The sequence below is a fragment of the Gamsiella multidivaricata genome, assembly GCF_025024155.1.
Source record: "Gamsiella multidivaricata strain RSA 2152 chromosome Unknown BC939scaffold_24, whole genome shotgun sequence".
In the NCBI taxonomy this organism is placed as follows: domain Eukaryota; kingdom Fungi; phylum Mortierellomycota; class Mortierellomycetes; order Mortierellales; family Mortierellaceae; genus Gamsiella; species Gamsiella multidivaricata.
The window spans coordinates 190823-207295 of record NW_026251732.1 but is presented as its reverse complement, the minus strand read 5'-3'; the positions used below and the strand labels follow the sequence as shown (position 1 = coordinate 207295).

At 47.6% G+C, this 16473-nt stretch overlaps 4 protein-coding genes across 4 annotated transcripts; 3 read left to right on the top strand and 1 right to left on the bottom strand.

The window, feature by feature from the left end:
• The first annotated feature begins 5717 nt into the window (after positions 1-5717).
• BC939DRAFT_122892 (uncharacterized protein) lies at positions 5718-6830 on the top strand. Its single transcript, XM_051550008.1, has 4 exons — positions 5718-6120; positions 6213-6294; positions 6379-6589; positions 6667-6830. Exons 1-4 carry the CDS (start codon positions 5872-5874, stop codon positions 6797-6799), a joined length of 675 nt encoding a protein of 224 aa, XP_051413399.1. The 5' UTR covers positions 5718-5871; the 3' UTR covers positions 6800-6830.
• On the top strand, positions 6548-8096 carry BC939DRAFT_122843 (uncharacterized protein). Its single transcript, XM_051550007.1, has 6 exons — positions 6548-6589; positions 6667-6819; positions 6906-7178; positions 7279-7401; positions 7487-7752; positions 7827-8096. The coding sequence occupies exons 2-6, from the start codon at positions 6812-6814 to the stop codon at positions 8000-8002; spliced, it is 846 nt and encodes a 281-aa protein (XP_051413398.1). The 5' UTR covers positions 6548-6589; positions 6667-6811; the 3' UTR covers positions 8003-8096.
• Positions 8097-12446: 4350 nt separating this feature from the next.
• BC939DRAFT_476119 (uncharacterized protein) lies at positions 12447-13850 on the bottom strand (the record flags this gene model as incomplete). Its single annotated transcript, XM_051558568.1, has 1 exon — positions 12447-13850. The coding sequence occupies one exon, from the start codon at positions 13848-13850 to the stop codon at positions 12447-12449; it is 1404 nt and encodes a 467-aa protein (XP_051413397.1).
• A 439-nt stretch (positions 13851-14289) lies between these two features.
• On the top strand, positions 14290-14704 carry BC939DRAFT_448009 (uncharacterized protein; the record flags this gene model as incomplete). Its single annotated transcript, XM_051555175.1, has 1 exon — positions 14290-14704. A coding segment is annotated over exon 1 (223 nt), but the record flags the coding sequence as incomplete, so codon positions are not given.
• Positions 14705-16473: the final 1769 nt, after the last annotated feature.

Below are 16473 nucleotides of genomic sequence, written 5' to 3'. Positions count from 1 at the left end.
GGTGTACTTCCCTCGAGGCAGCTTTCATAGATGGGACCGAGCTTGGGGTCGTCCCGGTAGCTGTCTACAAGGCGCTGCCTCAAACCTGAATCCAGCTGAACGGTCATTGAGTTGATGTTGACTGCAGGGGGGTCTTGGTCATGATGGTCCGGTCGTCGCGATAGAGCGTCGGGAACGATATTGTCGACTCCACGCTTGTACTTGAAGTCGAAGTCGTACTCCTGCAGCAACTCCATCCATCGTGCCTGGCGTCTAGTTAACTTGGGTTGGGTTGGGAAGTGCTGAAGAGTAGCATGGTCGGTGTAAACGACAAAATGTGTCCCGTCCAGATAGTATCGCCATGTCCGAAGTGCGTGCACAACCGCCAATAGTTCCTGTTCGTGGGTGGGATAATTGCGTTCGGCGCTGTTCAGTTTGCGGGACGTGAACGCCACGGGTCTTGACTCACCATGTTCATCAGTCTGGAACAAGACAGCGCCTAGCGCGAATCCAGACGCGTCGGTTTCAACTGTGGTTGGTAGATCGGGATCGAATATTCGCAGCACAGGTGCTTTGCTGATCGCCTCCTTCAGGGTGGTGAAAGCGCGTTCTTTGTCCGTGTCCCAGGAAAATTCCACGCCTTCACCTAACAGAGCCGTGAGAGGGAGAGCGATGTTAGCAAAGTTGTTGATGTATGTGTGGTAGAACTGTGCGAGGCCAATGAATTGTTGCACGTCCTTCTGCTTCGATGGGCGAGGCCATTCCCTGATAGCCTTGACGTGGCCGGCGCTGGTGTGGATGCCATCCTTTGAGATGACATGTCCGAGGAATTCAGTTTCTTCTTGCATGAAGGAGCACTTGCTCAACTTCGCATAGAGGCCGTTCTTGCGGAGGAGCGCCAGCACACTTCGGATGTGGGCAATGTGCTCTTGTTTCGTCTTGGAGTAAATAAGAATGTCATCAAGATAAACAACAACCCATTTGTCTAAAACCGGATCCAAAACCTTGAACATCATGTTGGAGAAAGATGCAGGAGCATTAGTGAGACCAAAGGGTACCACATTGAACTCGTAGTGTCCGTACCGACAGCGAAATGCTGTCTTGTGCGTATGAGGCTCAAATATCCGTTGCTGATGGTATCCTGACAGCAAGTCCAGTTTCGAAAAGTATCGTGCCCCTCGGAACCTGTCGATGAGCTCGTCGATGCGAGGGAGCGGGTGGCGGTTCTTCCTTGTGATTCGGTTGAGTCCACGGTAGTCAACGCACATTCGGAGCGCACCATCCTTTTTTCTGACGAAAAGGACGGGCGCGCCATAAGGCGATGTGCTGGGCTTAATGAATCCTTTGGCGAGGAGGTCGTCGAGCTGTCTCCTGAGCTCGTCCAGTTCCGCAATAGAGAGGCGGATCACAGGGCGGAATGGCGGGTCTGCGTTGGGGTCAGTCTCGATTTTCATAGCATCCCCTCGGTCTGGTGGTAGACCGGCGGGGAGTGAGTTGGGGAAGACGTCTGCAAACTCCTGAAGTACAATGGGTCGGACTTCGGGCGGAAGATCAGGTGTGGAAGGTTTGGTATCGTCGTCGTTTTCATCATCGCCGTCGTTGTCATTGTCGTTGTCGCCGCCGATTTTCACCAGAGCCATGAACACTTCCGCGTCAGGCTGAGCTGCAAGAGTATGAAAGTGCAAGTGACTCATCAAGAGGCCACGGGACTTAGCTGTAATGGATGAGGGTGCGAAGCCTCGACACGTCCAATGAACGGTGTTGCCATTATGTGTGAAATGAAGGTCGTTGGTACGCCAGTCGATGTTGGGGTTGATGTGTGTGAGCCATGGTTTACCGAGGATAAGGTCGTATTTTTTAAGGGGGTAAAGAAGGGTGTTGATGGTGTCGGAATAGGAATCTCGTTCGAGTGTGATGGAGGCGGAGTGATTGGTGATGGAAAAAGTACCGTCGGGGAGAACAATAGGAATGGGGGAACAGGAATGGAGAGGAAGTGAATGTCGTTTTTGAAAAGAAGAGCTAATGACGTTTCCTTCTGCTCCTCCATCAATCAAGATGTGGGCGGGGCGACCGTTAATAGAACCAATAAAAGTCAGGAGGGTGCGCTCGGCCTCAGCCGTTGTGAAGGACTGCAGCCGAACGGTACGCTTACGAAGGCGCTTCAGCTGGGTCTTGGAGAGGGCTGGTGCTAGAGTAGCGAGAGAGGCAAGTGGGTCCAGGTCCACTGCCTCAGACGACCTAGACACCACGGACGGGTCGTACGTGGGTTGTGGTTTGTCTGAGACGGTTGGCAGGACATCAGGGGCATGGTGAGATTCGATGGTTGTTTTTGTTGTCTTTGCTTTTCTTGGAGCATTTTTGTACGATTGGAAGGGAGCGAGCATAGGCACAGTGGAATTGTTTTTATTTTTTGAGGAATAATTACTTAACTCTGAGTGGTGCTCACTCCCCTTGTCCAGAAGAGAAGGGGAGGGAACTTCAGCGACCAAGTCCTGGACTAAGCCTGATCGCTGGAGGCGTTTCCCGCCGAAGCAGAACCAACACCCGCGGCAACCGAGAGGTTGTTCATATTGCTGCCACGGCAGTCTCGTGCCATATGGCCGTCTTGTCGGCACTTGTAGCAAGCACCCCGGGCTCGAAGGCGGGCGCGTTCGGTGTCGTTGAGTGGGGCGAGGTTGTGGCGGCCGTTATTGTTGTTGACCTGGCGGCGGAGTGCATTGAGCTCCAGTCGCAGGTTATCCAACTCCATGGCCATCGGGTCGGGTAGACTGGCGGTGTGGGCGGTGAGGAAGGCATGTGCAGGGGTAGGAGTGGCATGGTTGGCGTTAGTGGGAGTGCGATTGGGTAAGGAGAAATTATAAATGGTGTCAAACTGCTCGGCAGCCTGACACATCTCGTGGATAGACACCGGGCTGCGGCTGTTGATGGCGAGGCTCATCAACATCTGGCGCAGGGCTAACGGGGCGCCTGCCAAGAAGCATGACTTGGCAGAGTCCTCGAGCATAATACGAGCCTCAGGGTGGGTCTCGTTCGTGCACAAAATGGCCAGGTAGCGACGAGTGCGACTGACATAGTCAGCAACAGTGCTAGACATTTTGATTCCGAAGAGGAGGGTTCGGACATGATCATAAAATCCAGCGGGGCGGAACTCCGCTCGAAAAAGCTCCTCGAACTGGAACCAGGGTGTCGTGTCCGGCGCTTGCAAGCCGTCCCACCAGAGGAGGCCAGTGGGGCCGAGGTACGCAACAGCTGTGACCGTGCGCGAGTCTTCGCTGATGCGAGCACCAATGAAAAAACGGCGGACAGTGGTAAGCCATGCTTCGCAAGCGAAGCCATCCCGCACTCCGTTGAAGGCAGTGGGAGACGGGTACCTGTAGGAGGGTAACAGGACCTGGACGGGGGCAGGGGCGGGGGCAGGGGTGGATTCATTCATGGTTAGGGAGGAAAAAAGGGATGACAGTTGGTCGGCCAAGGTTTAATTTAATTGGTGGATCAGGGTAAAAATTTAGCAGAGTTTCGTGGTACAGGGGGATCGTGGTTCAGGGACAGAGGTGCAGGGGATCGAAGAACCTTTGCTACCATGTAATAGCTCTAGGCAGTCGAGGGCAGGGGTAAGGATGGAAAGGGTTGGAATGCGTGCTGTATTAAGATGGCAACTAGCTGGTCTATATATCTATGTCTACGGTCCGGTTCCGGCCCGGCCGGTTGTCTATAGCCGAGGCCCCAGTCCTTTCGGAGTCGGGGCTATAAGCGGGGTTATCCTGTTACAATTACAGAGTAGTAAAGGTCAAGATGAAATATATGAAATATAAAACACAGATAAATAGGTGACAATTGCAACATAAATCATACGTTCAACACACTACCGATGATCAACGGCTTCAATGAATTCTTGGTGTCTGCCATGGCGAGAGAGGAACCAGAAGCATTAATGCAGAACAGGATGGTGACCCTGCAGCTTCTGTTGGCCTTGGTGCCCGACTTTGACTCTCGAGTTGTGTAAGACTTGTTGTCCAGCTCCTGCAAGTAAAAGCCAGTCTCGTCGCAGTTGAATATGTTGTCCGGAGTGTATTGGGCGCAAAGCTGACGGATGTCGGTAAGCTCTGGTTCAATCGCATCCAGGTCGACCGATCCTGCTTCTCCATGCAGCTGGCAGTAGGTTATCCCATAGTGTTTCTTGAAGGCGTTAAACCATGAGGCTGAAAATGACGGCGGCGCCTCAGACACAGTATCGCCCGAATCGTCCTGCAGGTCGACGAGAATCATACCTGCATTCTTGATCATCTTGCCGTTGACAGGGATGTTCTGCTTCCACTGAATTTGTAGCCACCGATATAGGACCTCCTCGATCAGTACGTTCTTGCGGTTGACGATGTAGTAAGCATCCTTAGGGGACGCATTGGCTGCAGCACGTATTTCGTCTTCTCGCTTGAGCATGCGCCTAAGGCTACGTTCCGGAAGACTGATGCCTATCATAGGCCCGAAGGAGTGGTGAGAAAGCTTGATATTGAGATTTTCCTTCCGATCATGGAGATAATGATATATGTCCAGTAATTCGACTTGCTTCTTCAGGGTGTGAGGGGCCCTGACCATTGGGATTTCGAACTGGTTGACTTCAGGAAATGCAATGTATGTGTCCATATCTTTGCGCCTGGCACAATCCAAAAGCAAACTGTATTTCAGTCGACGAGTGTGTTCGGTATCTTCAAGTTCGCGCTTGGTGTATTTGTGATTCTTGACAGGAGGGTGTACAAGAGTTGATTTTTGTTTTTTGCTTGACGTCGTTGCTTGGGTCGAGAGCGAGCCATATTGTCTTTTTTGGGAAGTTTTTGTAGCCATGGTGTTGAGATGTATAGAATACAACATGAAAGACGTGTACATGGGGAACAAGAAGTACGCTTGCTACGCAACATGTGACTGAATATGTGACTGTATTTTGTCTCTTTAGAATAGTCCACCCAGAGAGGTCAATTCAATCTGAAATTAAGTTTATCGGCCGGGTTTTGTTAGCAAAACCCGGCCGATAAACGAGTTTCGACTGTCATACACACACACTCTCTCTCTCTATCATCTGCCTCGAACCATTTACTACATGGCTGTGTGAATCCGTGCATCAGTAATTGACCAATCTTTAATTCCCATTGTGCTTCTTTCTCTAACCGTCTTTGTTGATCTATCAGGAAATTTGGGTAAGCGCCTTTGCTTCTGCATTTTGGGGTTCACAATATCCATGACAGTGGCCTGTACCATTTGCCATTGGTCCGGCAAGTATGGTAGATGAGCGACGTAAGTCCATTCCAGTGCAATTTACGGCAGCATGACCTAGTCAAGCCATGGAGCATGCTTGCTATTGCTGCGCTGTTCGTCATCCTACTGCGAGGGAGGGTATCCGTATCCTTGCCTGGCTAGCCGGGAGCCCTTCCTTCATTTGCACTTGACCCAGCGTAATGAATAGGGCGCTCGGCTGTTCTTCAACACGAACAAGGGATGCTATCGTCTTACTTTGGATAACACTGTGACAGCTAACTCTGTCTTTTGCCGTTGGTCGGGCGAATGATGAGACAGACAGCGGCTCGAAGGCCATTCCAGTGCAATTTACGACAGCATGACCTAGTCAAGCCATGGAGCATACTTGCTATTGCTGCACTGCTCGTCATCCTACTGCGAGGGAGGGAATCTATATCCTTGCCTAGCTAGCCGAGAGCTCTTCCTTCTTGTGCACTTGACCCAGCGCAATGAATAGGGCGCTCGGCTGTTCTTCAACACGAACAAGGGATGCTATCGCACTTCTTCAGTTTGTGAACCACAATATTATTACAGTGTTATAAGTATTATATTGGATGCTGATATAATATTTCTCTCTTGCTCTCGAGCTCATCACCACATTCAGATATGATTGACGAAGCAGTTTCTCAATACTTGAGAGTCGTATCATCAAAAAAGAACGTTGGGGCGATCGACTTTTTTGTCACAAGGAATGCTATGTCCCAGGATTGTGGCTCGATGTCTGCGGCATGGCTTCGTGGAGTGAACCGTCTCAAGAATCAGAACCTCAAGCGACGGCTGAAAGCTGATTGGGAAGCTACCGCGAAGACGCGCAAAGCTTTCTGGGATGGACTTGATGAACAAGAACGAGACCAAGTAATATGACGAGTTATATAATGGTGAAAGCGTGCATTACAAAGTTCGACCATGCATTATTTTGTTAACAGTGGACTTCTTTGATATTCAAGATGTACCGTAGAGATATCGAAAAGTCTGTCGTAGGAGACAAGCTTTACGTTGCAGTTCAGCATTCAAGTCGAATTCAAAAGGGTAATTGGTTCTTATCTTGGACACCCAGTTGCACCCAGTCTATGTTGAACAAAATTTACTGATTTTGCTATGATTTAACAATAGGCCCAATCCCTCATTCTACAACCTCAACCTCGAGTTCATCGTCATCGTCATCGTCATCATCATCATCGACTCACGCTGTGTCATCATCTGCGAGTTCATTGTCATCGGTCAATGCTGTGTCTTCATCCACTCGAGTAACAAAGGCTACCAAGCAAACGCCACCCTCATTAGAAGAACCATGGCAAACTCTACAAGATTGCGCCCAGAAAGTGTAAGATACGCCATGACGATTTAGAGTTACTGTTCTAAGAATGCGACACTAATATTACTTCCTGCCTGTCTATGTAGAGCCAGAAACGTCCGATGCCATTCCTTGAAATCGATATATCGTCAATGTCAGAGACTAGAGCAGGGCTTTTCCAACATGCTTACGATTCACTGCTTCTATATCAAGGCAATGGAGAAGATCTCGTTACACTAAAAGACGCGTTGTATGCTGTTGTAATTCTACAGGAATATCGTGGAGTGCAATCCTTATTATATCAAGACATATTTAACTGACGAGTGCTGTTATTCTTGATGCATAGTGTGGCGCTCTCCTGTACGCTGAATCTTTCTGGACCGAACCTAAAGGCATATTTTGCCAACGAAATCCTGGATTTGGCAATGAAAGATGCGGCGCCGTCTGAGAAGCGAAGTGATGTTTTGATCTTCTTAGAGCCGTTCTACGAGAATCTGGTCAACTCTGAAATGGATATAAACAGACTTCTACCCTTAGTTGTGAGGCGTAAAGCGGATCTGATGGAGAAGAACAAGAGCAACGAGCTCGAATGCAAGATTACCGACATCATCGAGTACCTGTAAGCCTTTCGTCATGTCATATATGATAGCGCTTTTTATGCGAACAAATTACATTATCTGTGTCTCACTAATTCATTCTTACTTATTTTTGTGATACAGATGTCGTCTGATCACTTCACCAGAAATGCGATCCGGTGAGTCATTCTCAGAAGCTGAAGTGGTTGAAGTTTGGAGGGGTCTCTTCAAAATCCTTCTCCGAGACACAAGCGTATATTCAAAGAGGTATCATTTTGTTGCTATGATTCTTAATAGCTTTCCAGCCTTTTTTCTTGAGGACTGACACTACACTCATTTGATATGATCGTAGCGGTGAGACAGTCGTTGTAGCCTCGAAAGGCGTTCAAGAAATTCTGAACAAAGAGTTTGGCGATCACAGCACATATGGTCGCAAAGCAGATATGCTCTTTAAATCGAGATCCGAACTATGTAATTTTGAGTTCAAGGCCGAAGGGACACCACAATCAGAGATAATGGTACAAAACAGAAAAAACATCCGACTAAATCGATGTATCCTTGAACATCTACGACGACTCGGTGTCTCTCGGCCGAGGATAATGTTTGCGGACTTTGAAGGTAATCTAATTGGCCATGATGGTTGAAATGATGGACTATTCATTGATTGCATTAATGATTATGTTCTTGGATAGGGTTCTCTGGGTGTGTATTTTTACTTCAGCCATTTAGGGACATCTATACGAGCAAATGTATTGACTACCTATCTGTGCCACGAAATACAACGGAGTTCAAAGAGCTTCTCCAAGACGGAAACCTGATTTCATCGCTGTTGGTCATTGTGGTATGTTGTAAAATTCCAAACCTTTAATAAGTATAGTACGTTCGTTTAAAGATGCTTATTAGATGGATTTTGATATCTGATAGCAACACCTCCTTGATTCGGAACAGGAGGTAAATGAAGCTCTGGATAGGCTGGCACAAGCCAACACAAAAAGAAAATTGCTACAACTATATGCTGCCCACGATAAATCTCCCTCCCCTAAGGAGCGGCGCTTTTCAAGCTCCATCTATCTCAGCCCATCCTCCAGAAATAAGAATTCGTAATGGATTCTTCTTTTTGGGCCGAGACCTATTCAAATAGCCAAAAGTGAAGTTCATTAAAGCACATCTTTGCACAAATCCTACAAATGCACAAATGAAAGCTCTGCAGAGTACGATCGTTGGTACTTTGGTGGGGGGATCACATGAGGTATAAATATCTCACTATGGGTTCGAGCGCACAAGGATCTTTTTGCGAGGCTTCGATGTAAAGACAGCGACGGACCAGATAACCCACCTATATGAGAAGCTTATAAAAGAATATCAGGGAATCGAGGATGTCATCCCCAAGCAAAAAGACTTTTCCGTCCTCAACTATATCAACATGTGCAGTAGTGAAGGTCACTCAAAAGCGATTCTTGCGTTTGTGACAAAAATAATGAGTGACGACAAATACCAGGACGTTTTCAAGCAGCACGATAGCGATTTTATCGATGAGGACGAAGTTGATGAGGATGGCGATTTACACATGGATTATGAGGCTTCTCAGAGACCGAGGGAAGCAAGGGTCGTTTTTGTTCGCCATAATCGCACCGTTATCACTACTGAGCCTCTCATCGAAGAACACTCATCGTCGGAATCAAGCCCACGCTAAAAGACGATATCCTATATACGAGGAATCTATCAGGATCTCGCTAATACCACCCACGGCATCCTTGACAGCCATAACTCCAGATTGCAGCATGAGTTCAGTCACTTTTACGGCTATGCGGAGTCCTTTTTAGATAGGGGGTTTTTTTTTCTTTTTTTTTTTATATTAATATAAGTCCACATGAGACGCATGGTCCGCAAAGGCCTTGAAGCCATAGATGCCTTCCATGCACGGCATAGCCGTGTCCCCTACCAACTATGTTGGCTTGAGGTGTCAGATTCATAACTCATGTCGCATAGCTAGCCTAATCTAACTCCTACTTGACCTGTGGCGCGATACACGTTGTTGGCCAGCAGCCACCGAGGGTACGCAGGATTTGATATTAGGTTTTGGGGTTGTGCCTGTATAAAAGGAGGATCGAAGCCAGCGATCTTTTGTTCCTTGTTCCAGTTGAACAAGAAGACCGTTGTGCTGATCACTCGCTACAGTGTGCGTAGTTGTGCGTTAGACCCTTGTATTCAGTGTGGAACACAAATTATTCGAGCATTCAGATTGGGAGTTTCCTTACTCCATACAACTGTAAAAGAACTATCTCCAAGCGCAACAACGTCTCCTAGTCAAGATCCGATGTTAATAAGGTTGTTTTTAAGCCGAATAAACCCTCCATTATGTCCAACTTCCCTTGCCCCAAACAATGCTGTAGCACCCTATAATTCGCGGTCCATCTACCTTCCTGGGCTTCCGCTGCAAGTAGTCGTCTCCCTTTCAAATCAGAGAAATCACCAACACTGCGATGGTGTCCCCGATCACCGTTGCGTCCTCCGGCGCGTTTGCTCATGAAGTTGATTCCAACTGACTTTTCCCAGGCGACAGTGTCCTCGCATCGTTTGTTCCATATCTCGGTTCTGCCAAACTCTTCGATCCTGCTCACGAACTTTGTCACCATAATCGTCGCAATCCACTTGGTGGTGGTAAATAACTGTTTCCAGGTCTCAATGAGTCTCGTTGGCACCAATCCTCGGTACAACTCCTTGACCTCCCAATCCGCATCATTTTCCGATACCTCTCCTTCAGCAACATCATATGTCCCTCGTCTTTCCGCCGTCCCCTGAATCCATTGCATTGACTCCCAGATAGCGTTCGTTCCTGTTGCCGAGAAGTTGGGACAAGTCGCAGTGAAGTACTTGTCCTCCCGTTCGGCCTCCTCTTTCTCCTGTTCCCATTTTCGCACTGCCTATCTCCATGTACGATATCCACTTGGCCTCATCTCCTCCACCGCGTCCCTCCACTCTTGCCGCTGATCGCATAAGGTAGCTGAGCAACACCAAAGATGACCGTTCGTCTCTGCTTCCCTTTCACACCTATGACATATATCCATTTGGTAGGTACCTGGATGTCGTTTCTTCATCGCCTGCAATGTCGGCAAATCTCCATGCAACTTCTTGATCCTGTGCGAATGCAAACGACAGTCTTCCAGACTGATGTATAGGCGCTTTGGCGGGTTGTTATTGTGTAGGATCCGCAGCGTGGGCGCTCATGCTACCGACCGCCAGTCTTTGATGTAGGCCCTCGTTCGATGCTGCAATGTCCATTGGCAGTGGTGCCGTACCGCTGATTGCAGCTTCAGTATCCTTCTCAAGTCCAGGTCTGCACTGTGTGTTGCAAACTGTGTGTGGCATTTCAGATCATGGTGTTGCGTTGCGTCTAGCCTCCACAGTCCTGTATCGATCCCATGTGCTACCTTGGCAACAGTGTCGACAGCCTCGTTGCCACGGTGTCCAGCATGTCCTCGTATCCAATGTACAGATATACCTTACCCTTGTTGCAAGAAGGCATAGTGCACCATCGCCCACCACTGCGCGTCTGCAGATCGCAAACGCTGCCTCGCTGTTGCTGAATTCCGCTGCTGCACCAAATCCTTGAAATTATTGACAACCGTGAGATTGTCAATGTAGATGTCAACGTCCACTTCCCTTGGGCTGATAAGAATTATTGCCAAAAGCCCACACATCTCTGCAATTGTTGACGACGCGTATCCACCGACCCGTCCGCTGAACGCCGTTGTGTAGGGACCACCATCCACCGAAATGACAACTCCAAATGCTGCACTGACTTGCTCCGTGCCGTTGTGAATCACTGACCCATCCGAGCAAAACTGTAGCCTTTGATGTGTTTGCAAATATCGTCTAGCTGCCTGAATTTGCTGGATTGTTGGTGCCTGGAGCGCCAATCCAAATAAATCTCGCTCAATTCCATCTGGTACTGCCGGCAATGGTTGGTTAACAGGCGTCGTCATATTGTCCACCGCCTTGTGTGCATTCTCGTGCAGGCGGTCTATACACACCTTTGCATCCCCATTCATATATTTACGATATAAATGACGTCGTCTTCGTCGTTCTTCCCTGTATCGAGCCCGCCTCTCGATATCCTGCAGGCATCGTTGCTCCTCCTGCTGTCGCTCCTGCCGCTCCTCTTCCAGTTGCCGTTGTCGGTCACGCTCTTGCTGCTCTGCTTGCTGCCGCTCCTCTTCCAATTGTCGCTGTTGTTCACGCCTTCGCTGTTTTGCTTGCTGCATTTGTTGCCGAACGTGACTCTGTATTGCTTTCAGTTGTGCCCGCTTCTGTTTAATCCGCTACTGATCGAGTCTGTGACCTTCCCTGTCGAAAGCACGGTCCAAGTCATCTTGATTACGCAGTCGATTACCTGGCATTTTTACCATAGCACGTCAAATATATTCCTGCTTCCTTATGCTATGCTAGTCCTTTTTAGATAGGATTCGGATTTTTGGAGAATGATGGCAACTGTAGTCAATGAGATATATGCCACTCTAAACCTCTATATTCTACATATTTTTTCAATTGGACTGAATATTTGAGGGCACTTCCGCAAAAAATTTCCATAATACCGAACGGTGGCTGCAGACAAATTTTATGTCGCGAATAATGAGTCCTGCCACTGGTACCCTGTAATCATTAATTTGTCCTATTAATCGGATAGTGCCTCTTCTATTTTGATAGGTCTCACTGCCATTCTCCACCGTCGCCAATCAACGACGCTTGCTTCCTCCTTGAGAAATCTCAGCCAATACACCGGAGGTCCTGCGATCAATTGAAATAAGTGCAACAAGCTTAGATGCCCAGAAGCTATTTGTTGGCATTCTTCCTCCCTTGATCAAGTAGCCTACTGTATCTAGAATGCCCACAAGTTTCCGAAGAAATGTAAGAGCGTAATCTAGTTTGTTTGAGCGAAATCCGTAGTATGTTTATCTTATTTCCACCAAGAGGATGATGCCCGTCAATAAACTCAGCGGGACAATCCCAAAACTGATTGCTTTTATGAGTGGTGACAAAGAGCTGCGGCTTGCAGATTCCTCGCCCTCAAGTTTTTTTTTTTTTTTTTTTTTTTTTTTTTTCAATTTTCGGGAAGAGAAAACGGCTGGGAACAGGGCAGAGCGCAATGCTTTATATTTCCAAGCAAAGATGCAGATGGGTTGAAAATGGAAAGAGGAGAGAGGGGGATAGGATAATTACTCTATAAGTATGGCTCTTTTAATCTAAAAAAAAAAAAAAAAAAAAAAAGTAAAGTAGATGAGAAGAGATAAAAAGACGAGAGGAGGGAGTATCTACAGGAATACGACACGATCCAACAAGACACACTCGTTGGTGTCCTTGGGAGGGAAGCAGCTCTTGCAGAACTGGGTTACATCTTGCTTGACAGCCTTCTTCCACTCATAGTAGGGTGCCCTGTTGACAGTCTTCATGAACTCCACCAATTCGTCGGTATTCTTGAAATCCTGGGCGTTGATGTAGCTTCCCTTGGGGACATAGTCGGCAATATCCATGGCTCCCAGGTAGATGGGGATCGCTCCACTTTGGAACCCGTTGTAAATTTTTTCCGTGACATAGGTAAGGCAGTTGGAGTTCTCGGCCACGAATGTGAAGGGGTATGCGCTGAGAACCTTGGTCTTGGTGTCGTAGTTGTAGATCTCATCGTGGAGGTCGGTGGGGAAGCCCTTGTTGTGGAAACACTTGCCGTAGGAATGGGCACCAATTTTGGCAATCATATCCTGCATCAATTCGTTGCGGTTGTTTTGAGGTTGACAGTTGGAGACCACCCAGGCAATGTAATTGACGGGCTTCTTGTCAATGGGAACTTGTGGCTGGACATTGGCCATCTTCAGGGCTTGATCTTCAGAGATGGCAAACAAGGGGTATGGGATATCGAACAAGGGACCCGGGCTGCCCATGGTGAGATCGAATTGTTGCAAGAAGGAAGGCAAGGCGACATGGGGGTGGTGGGTAATGGATTCGCCATTGTAGTTGAGAACCCACTTTTGGTGTGCGATTCTTGGCGGCATCCTCCTGTGATCCCAGAACGGTGCCTCTTTGATGTAGTTGTAGAAGGGGTAGTCCATGTAGACAACGTCGGCATCTCTGAACTCGGTATAATTCTGTGTCCTAATGTACTTTTGATTGCGAGCTCCCCCGCAAGTCTCGACAACATCTCGGGAGTTGCCCCACACATTCGTGGTCCAGAACCAGCAGGGAGCGTATCCCCGTTCCCATACAATGGACTTGTCCTGGATGTGGTACTCCTCGTTGAAAACAAAGAATGGCTGGAGCTCTGGGGGGAAGGGGCACACCGTCTGGGATTCGACCTTCCAGTCGATTGCGGGATCCATGAAAGTCTGCTGTCTCCAGACAAACACCTTGAGAGTGTCCTCCTGGGTCTTTTCGGTAATGATCATTCCTCGGGAGTGTAGATGCTGCTTGGACAGGTTGTTGCAAATATCCTTGACGGCATAGGGGTCGGTGTAGTCAAAGGGATCCTGGTGTGTGCTGAAATGCTCGACGGTGGAAGGCTTGACGGTACCAGGCTCTTGCTTGTGAGCGTCAGGAGTGGTGGTGAGCTGTTCACCCAAATTTTGATCGAGGACATCCGAGTACGGCTGCAATGTAACAATACCGATCATGAATGCAGCAGCAACGCCCACAAGCACTATCTGCTTCTTGGCCCGTCGCGTCATGGCTGTATTGATGTGCGAATGTGTGTGTAGACCTTAAAGCTGCTTGGCTCACCCTTTTTTTACGCCCTTCCCTACACCCTTAGGTTTCGACTTTTTAATGACAGTCGCACAATATCAAGTACCCTTAATACTCTCTCTCCTACCGATTACTTTAACTGCAAAAAAAGAGCCAGCCCCAAGTTATCTCGCAGAATAATAAACAATGCGCACTAGATCTCTGCCGATGAAGGGTTACCGTACTCCCTCCCTACCCTATATACAGCTTCTAATTTCAATTCGAAGGGAGGCGCTGGATTTTAGCGGCTGAATTTCGGGGTTGAATCGTGTGGGGCCGATACTAAGTTCAATTGCTCAAGTGATACTGTCCTTCGTATAATTCTAACAGATACATAAATAGGCGTATCATCCCTTCCAGGTTTTTTTCCTCAGTTTATCTACTCTCAATTTTCCAGATCCAGTTCCTTGCGTCTGTCTTGCTACCTACCCCTCAAATCTTGCTCCATACGAATGTAGTGTCGACTCCGGGATGATGGTCCTGTCTGTTGTCCTCTTTTTCACTGTGGTTGTTCTTCCCGCCATTACTGTCGCCCTCCCTGGCACTCCTGGCATTACCACTGTCCCTTTGCTCATCCCCACGTCTACTGATTTCACTGTAAATTATCCGCCGGTCGTTACAAATGTTAAGTCTCACACGAACCGATATATGTCAGTGTACCAGGCAGAAGCCGTTACTAAGAACTACTATATAGAATGATGCGCGGTAGACTGATATTTTAACGAAGGCAGTGTTCAGTTAGATAGTTTATTGAACTGAGTTTATGCTCAAAAAGCAAATCTTATGAATATAGTCCAATAGTCTCTACCTGTCGGAATAAACATGAATGAATTCCTGCAATAGGAGTATCAGGGTTGGTATTCCCTCTGCATTAATTCCATGGCTTCTCTTACATCCGGTGCAAACCGTGGCGAGACGATTCGCGTGTCCAACCTGTTTGCTTAGCAACAAGGTGGTTTGGATACAAATCATCCTTTTCGAGTATAATGTCCAAGAACGCACTTACTGCACATGTACTGTTTATGTCCATAAGGCCTACTGCGTGGAGAGATAAATGCCTCACCTCAGTCTAGAATTGGCACCGCATTGCGCGTGTCACGAACAGCAATCAGCACAATTACAAAGACAGCGTGTTGCAGATGAGTCTCCGGTTTGGAATGTTATCGGATCATATCTAGAACAACCCGTTTGTTCTTGATACGTATATGTAGTTAGCAGTAAGAAGTTCATTTCTTTTTCAGTCTGCAATAAAACTATCAGCTTCCTGTTTGATATTCCTTTCTCTGCCTTGTCTGTTCCTGACAGCGCGATTGGTAACTTTGAGTGCTGTGCTGCTTAGGCTCACAGTGGGCTCAACCAATACGCTTGCCCAGAAATTTCACACCGGGTAAAAGAATGTGGCCAATCCAACAAATTCGGCACTGCATTTGATGATTGAACGATAGTGGGCGTCTGCGTCATTCTAATGTTTGTCGTTGCAGACAAGGTTTGCATGTGCCATCCTTGACCCCCAGCAATATACACATGAGTCTGTTTGAACCCAAGAGTTTAAAGATTTTGTGTCAGCGTAGCCGAATAATATGAAGGCTTGAGCATATTATCCGACTACGGCGAGGACTCCATACGTCCCCCCCATCACCCGCCCAAGACCTTCTTCGTTGTCCGCTCACGAGTCGAAGATGCAGGTCCAGTAGGGCTCCGACCGAGATCAAAAGTTCATTCTAGTTTATTTTCTGGAGGTTTCGAGCAATCTACAATAAAAGAAGATTACACATATGAAGTCCTCGCCACAGGCTGGGTAAGTGTCGTATAATAGCCCCCTCCTTTCTAATAATCGTCAATAATGGTAAATCGCGCTCTGAGCAGAATAATTTGAATAATTTTAAACACAACTGTGTCGTCTCTGTGAACTCAACATGGTGCACAGATACCATAAGGTTTGAAACTGCTATAAAATTTACTTCTCATCATCTCATGGACCATCCTTTTATTCAATCTCTTCCAAACTTCACATATTTATTGCCACGGTATTATTGAAGATTACCAGAATCTTTGGAATCTATCGCTCAAGTAGTTGCAAATTTATATTGTTGAACCTTGCGCGCCAAAAATCGCGATTGCGCTCTTTTTATTGGATTGTGAACTGGATTAGTACTTTGTATGCTTGCCTTTCGCTTTGTGCACAGCCCGAAGTCGTCTAAGCATCAGCTGGCAGCGGTATTCAACTGGGATCTTGTACCACTCTATTGGGATGCGCTGCCACAGTTCTTCACAGCTCCTGGGAGATGTTTGGTACTTGCCAAGCGGAATTTCGAGATAGCCCCCATGTGCTCGATGGGATTGAGATCATGCAGCAGCAGCAGAATCAAGGGCAGTGGTCAAGTAGGAATGAGTAGAAATGAATGCTGTTTAATGATCATAAGCGGGGTCTGTATATACGATAGTTTGTTGCAGGGGGAAGACCAAACTCATTGATACTTTCCATGTTGTCCGTATTGTGGTAAGCTGGCTTAGGCGAAAGTGTAAAGTCATAATTGATTTCCAAGACGTTGTAAGTTCTTTGCATCA